This window comes from Limulus polyphemus, unplaced genomic scaffold (genome assembly GCF_000517525.1).
Source record: "Limulus polyphemus unplaced genomic scaffold, Limulus_polyphemus-2.1.2 Scaffold122, whole genome shotgun sequence".
Classification (NCBI taxonomy): Eukaryota; Metazoa; Arthropoda; class Merostomata; order Xiphosura; family Limulidae; genus Limulus; species Limulus polyphemus.
In genome coordinates, this window is record NW_013665732.1 from 240615 (window position 1) to 247297 (window position 6683).

The 6683-nt window shown below is 30.9% G+C and overlaps 1 protein-coding gene across 3 annotated transcripts in view; it reads right to left on the minus strand.

Annotated features, from left to right (window-relative positions):
• Positions 1 to 6683, minus strand: part of LOC106472631 — a 193250-nt gene that overhangs the window by 81379 nt on the left and 105188 nt on the right. For all 3 annotated transcript variants that reach the window (XM_022401998.1, XM_022401993.1, XM_022401989.1), the window contains one exon: positions 919 to 1010. In XM_022401998.1, coding sequence (XP_022257706.1) covers positions 919 to 1010 — 92 coding nt within the window. The remainder of the gene's footprint in view (positions 1 to 918; positions 1011 to 6683) is intronic.

Sequence of the window (6683 nt, forward strand, 5' to 3'; positions counted from 1 at the left end):
CTCAGCCTGTGACTGAAAGAGTTAGTAGTCAAAAAGTGAAGCACCTCATGGTTTAGTGTTGGGACCTTTAGCTCTTTTTTATTTACATCAATGACATAGATGAAGGAATGGACACATTACTGAAATCTGCAAGATGATATTAGGGATTTTGGGTGTTGCTGGCTGTGAGGAAGATGTTTTTGATTTACAAAAGGACTTGGATTAATTGGTGAGTTGGGTGAATAAATGGCTGATGGCTTTTAATTATATTAAGTGCAAATTAATTCATATCGGATACTATAATTTGAATTATGAATATAATTTTGATGGGAATAATCTTAACTGTTTTAAGATTATGAAAAGAATCTTGGTGTTCTAGTTGATCAGTCTTTTATGCCATCCAAGCAATCCACTGTTGCTATGAATAAGGCAAATGGGATTTTAGATTGCATCTATAGAAATACTGAATACAAACCTCATGAGGTTATAATTTCATTGTGTAGATCGTTGGTTAGACCTACGGGACATAAATATAACGTTTGGCAGCAGAAGAATCAACTTCAGCAAAGAAAGCTTTATTTTCTAACAGGTTCGTTGATCATTGAAATGGGTTGCCTTCAGATGTGGTGGGTGAAGTTAATTCAAGGGAGTTTAAGGGAAGGCTTGAGAAACATTTGAATGATAAGGGCTGGCTTTGAGTGTTTTAATTTAATTTTAAAGTTTAGTTTTGTGATGGGACAGCCTAAATGGACCAACAGGTCCCTTGTTATCTTTAAATTATATCTATATTTATAACAAATATTAATTTCAACTATCAATTCCATAAATGGTCTGAAAATTATGCAGAAAAACAATACACAAATAATAAACCTTTCCTATGTACAACAAAAATGAGTTGTAGAAACCTTACAAATTTTTATTAGTATATGAACCTCTCACCTTTTCTCCTACTCTTGTGATCAGCGATTCCAATCTGTCTTCTATGTCCCTTGGTTCAGATCTGACCCGTCTGCGTTTTCGAGGGCATTCATCTATGCATATGATAAATAGGATTTAGAAAGTAAAACAATTTTTACATAGTACATCTTTTTGCTGATACCTTGTGCACAGTTATATACATATCTTAGAACTGTAATGAATACTGGTTAGTGTTTTTTACCAGTCTTATAATAAATACTTTAATGGTGATATAATTTACAAACATCATTAAAATGTTACTGCTGGTGTTACTTAACCTCATATCTAAAAGTAAACTTCAGAAATTTATCTTTTTCTCTTTATTAGCATTTGTAGATGTTAATTTAACGTACAAAGTACATTATAAAAACCCATAGCTGTTTTATTCACAATGAACTTGGAATTTTGCTTGATTTTTTTTTTTTTTACATAAGGTAATAATGAAGAAGAATAACCGTGTGGTTGTTTATTTTCATTAATAATTCAAAACACAAATAGATATCACAGATAGAATTTAACACTATCTTTTAAAGTTTCAGAAAAATGTCATCAAATATGTTGCAAACATGTAATGAAAGGGTTCTTTCAACTTCAAAGAAACAAGAATTATGAACGACTGGTAATAGTTACATTGATTGATACATTATTGTTATACAATTAATCTTTTTTATGTTATTTAACTACCCTGATGTTACAATATATAAGTAGCAAACCACAAAGGACTCAAGAAGTAAGAATCACTAACTGGGACATAAAAACACAATTTTTCATATTTTTCGGTTACACACTAAGTTATCTTCAACCAATTATGACAGCTTATTACGTTATGTGTAGGCTTTTCAAGTTACAAAAAATAACTTACAAGTAACCAGAAAGATACATCTGGAACTTACTTAAAATATTAGAACAAACTAATGTAGCTTTCATGCAATTAAAAGTTTTTCAATGTTGTATTTAGCAGTGAATAATGATAACATTCATACTACTTGTTTCTAGTAATAAAACTAACAACTGACACTGCTCCAAACATTTTGTCTTACAAGTATAGAACTGGTCTATTGTTCTTTACTGGAAAACATTTTACTAGTTGTCTCAAGTTTAACTAGTAAATGAGTAGCAATTCAAAATATTAACAAGCATTAGCTTTCAGCTAGAAATAGAAACAGTAAAGTTAACATTGTTGCATTATAGCTACAGATTTAAAACAGAAAATCCACTTTTAGACTTCACACTTTCATGGAAAAAGAAACAACATAGGTTACCAAAAACAATAACACAATAAAATTATCATGCTAACTCTTAAGTTTTTCACCCTTATGTCACTGAAAAATAAAAAGTACGTATTTAACATCATATCAAATTTGCTGGATGTTTGGTGTCAGACTTTCTTCTCAAATTCTATAATGGATAAAGGAAAACAAAACATGTAATCATTACATGCTTTCTTTAAAAAATCAAACATGTTTAAATTTTATAGCCTTTCATAGAAACACAAATGTGTTATTGTAATAAGTCAAAAACTTTACAAGTGTGTGAACTTACATGAAAAATTAAAACTTTTTAACTGGTCAGAAGTCATGATTTGATTTGATAAAATTTCCTGTTGTCTGAAATTTGTGATAAAATGCACATAATGCGATTGAAAACCATAACTATGCTGATGAACAGAATACTAAAAGCTCTCTTAAGATGAGTAATGAACATTTGCTTTATTAGAAACCATTTTAAAACACACTCATAAAAATGTGCTGAACACTAATTCCAATTTTATTTCAACCTAAAAATAGCAATATTTAAATATTTAAGTGTCAGCCAAGATTAGCATAATAATAATGTTTAAAGGTTAATTTTTCAGTTATCAATGTTCAATGTTGCAATTTATAGCATAAGCTTAGAAACAAAAAAACAAACTATTTTTCTGATAATTACTTTCATGGGTTACATGAAAATAACAGCCTTTGTTTTTCAATGTTGACAGCACATGCTTTTTTTTTTGTTCTGCCTTACCATACAACTTATCTACAAACACTAACACCTTTAGGTATGATGCATATGAAAAAATGATTTCTGTTAACAGTTTGTAGAATTAAAAAAAATACATTTAACTCTTTCCCTACAGCTGGATCAAAGTGTTCAAGTAATGACCTTTTACAGTATTACATTCAAAGTTTAATTAAACAACTTTAGTAGCAATATATGACAATAAACTTGGCATGAAAATTTCTAGTAGTTGCAGAACATCACGATCCAAACAGAGGGTAATGAATCATTCATGTAATGTGATACACCCAACATAATCCAGTTCTACATTTTTCTCTGACCTTTGGACACTCTTTACAATAAAAAAGACTGAATATCAGCTGGCAATGGAAAACATTCCTCACAAATACACCAGTCAGTGTTTCCTAGATGGTCTGATCTTATACCATTCAATTCTAGGTCATTGTCACTGCTATTCTCCTTTTGATCTCAGTATTTTCAGTTAGAACAGACAGTCCTTCATCTGTGAACTCTGGGTAGAAACTATACCCTTGTATTTTCACAATATTATCCATTTTAATTATCAAACTTACACAAATAAATGACAAATTACATGTATATTAACTGATCCATGCTTAGCACAGGTGACATCAGTATCAAGCAATGACTGTTCACAAAATATGTGGCAGTTTTTGCTTCCAAGCTATGTGTGGAAAGATAGATTTTTTTTTTTCTCATGCTTGGTGGTTGACTTATTATAGTATGTATTTTAAGTGTAGGCCATAAAAAAGGGCATACATTTTATTAGTGAAGGGTTCCTTTAAAAGGAAAGGCGTGCAAATTTTTAATCTTTAATAATAGTACTGACATGTTAAACAGTTTGGTTCATATTTAAACGTAAATTAAAGTGGTGATTTCATTTTCCTTTTTACTAGCACTAAATCATTACACCAAACTACCAGTCATTTTAGTAACATTACCATTTTACTGGCAAATATACCAGTGTAGGCTAAATACTAATAGTAACTCTAATTGAATTTTCACTGAACCTGAACAAGTTCTATTACTATTACTGAGGTATCCAACCCATAGCTAGTGATACTGTGAGGCAAAAACTTGTGGCACGCTTGTTAATTAGAATAGAAAATACATGCTGTAGCATAGCACATGGATTGGTTCAGTGGTTGCTTGTCGAAGCTCCTCCTTCCCCTTTTCTCTAGACCTTCGTTTAGAATTTAGAGTGCCTAAAAATTATTGGTTAAGTGACACCTTACTCAAAATTCAGAACCCAAAATTGGCACAACTACTGAAATTAGTAAAATGGTTGGTAACCCTTATAAATAATGATAATAAGTTAGTTCTACAGTATTCAGTAAGCCTATACATATTACAATGTTACACTGTTGACAGTGTTGTAGCGAATAATCTAAAATGCCGAACTTACCGTCGTCATAACCGTAACTCCGTCGTCGACTCATATTTCAATATCAATTAAATAACGAAACAAAAGTTATCGTTCAGGCTTATTCGACTACGCTTCTATATAATGCAGTTCTCTGAAATCTTAATTAACTTTCAATTTTTCAGTTTAAGCCTATATTTAAATGAATGAATACGACTTCACTTATTTTACTACGCCCTCTTGTGTCATTATTTTGTGCAAGTAAATTATAATTTTCTATTTTTATTTAAGCAGTTTCATTTTTAAACATGTAATATAAATGTACATTATTTTCGCAAGATAAGGGTTTATTTTTGAATAATATATTTCGATGTTTGTTTGTTTTTAATTTCGCGCAAAGCAATACGAGGGCTATCTGCCATAGTCATCACCATCCACCGCCAACTCTTGTGCTACTTTTTTACCGTAACTATATAACGCCCCCACGGGTGAAAAGGCGAACATGTTTGGTTGGATGGGGATTCGAACACGCGACCCTCAGATTAAGAGTCGAGTGCCCTTACCCCCTAGCCATATCGGTCCCGAGGGCCTTTTAATAAAAGGTGAAACATTATAATTAAATTTAAGACTGTCTCGCCTGCTTTGCAAAGTAAATGTTCAACTGCAGTAAACAACTGGATTATCGTCCCGCCCAACAAGAATTTTTTTATGTTGTAATTTACATTATAAGAAATTGATGTCGCAGTTAAAAATACTTGTGTGCAAAAAATTGCACCGTTACTCAAACTAGAATCGTAATAGTGAATTTGAATTTTTTTATATGTAAAAACTGAAATACCTTGCGATGGAAAAATTCTAAAATTACAATATTACCTCATGAACATTAACATATAAAAACGTAGTATTTTTATTAATATGTGAAAATTAGAATATTAAGAAACACAAAGTGATGATACAGGTTCATACAGCAATTGGTCAGTTGCAATGTATTGTTACACTTCTGTGTTCGTTTGTTAATTTCCCGGTATAAATTCTTCCCTAGGAACTTCAGAGATACAAGTCCTTTCTTAAATAAAACTAGTTTATTCTTTCTCAATTCAACTTTGCAATACACTTAATTTCCACAATCACTTTAAACACACGTTATAATTCACAGTGATTCACGCACTTACTTACGGTCGCTACCGCGCTTGACTCAGTTGTCCGTCTTTATATCTGCCTGTCTGCAATTCAATTCCGATTAACTTGTCTCACGTTATCCAGCGCACTTATATACAGGAATAGAGAATGCCTAGCACATACTGGATTATTTATGATGTTCCCCCATCCTTCTAGAATATCATGACGTGTTATCAGCGTCACGTGACTACCGCTGTCGTAACATTATTATGTTTGTTAATTACATCTCGTTTGTGGGATTGAATCTATGTTTATTAAGAATGAAATGTTCTAATGTAATTTACTATTATTAATAATATATTTTAATATGAATAAAATATTGTAATTGAAATGAATTATTACTCCAGAATATCTAATTAATAATAAAATAAAATGTATCACTGTGGGACAGCGGTAAAGTTATGGCCTTACAAATAAAATTATGTGACAATATTTCAATTATGATAAATACTGCAATGCACAAGAACATCTAATCCCTAAAAAAAGAAAAAAAAACAAAAAAACTTGCGAGAATATCATATTAATTGTAATAAATATAGAATTTGAGGATATAGTATATCATAAGAAATATACTTGTAACTCAACAAACCGCCTCGTACGAAGTTTCACCTCGTTCACACACACACACACACAAAAGTCTCTTAAACTTTATTAGACCAATATATGTTTGTTTAGAATAAAAATATTTGAATTGGGTAATCTTTTCTGCAATATGACGGAGAGCATTGCAATTATTCAGTACATTTGTTTCCTATTGTATAATAAAAGTAAATTTCATTCACTGATTTTTTAAAGCGTTTTGGCACTGTATTTTTTACCAACCCCATAATTTGTGTTATAGTAATGGGAGAAGAACTTTTAGTATGAAAATACTACACATTTTGTTCTTTTATAGTGCATATTACATATTTGCAATGCTATTTTTTTATAAATATCATATCTGAAACATGTTAACCCCAGTTTAAAAGCATGTGGTAAATTTAGCCTGAGGTGTTTTTTTCTTTATAGCGGGCTCGATCAAAGAACCTGTCTACTGTAACGTGGAATATTTGTTTTTTACTTTACTTTCTGTATATATAGAACCACTTTATAATTGTCACATAAAGCAGAGATGCTTCTGAATTTTTATGCTCCGATTGGGCGGCTGAAAATAGAGAAAGTTTATTTTGAAGGAGCTAGTTTGTTT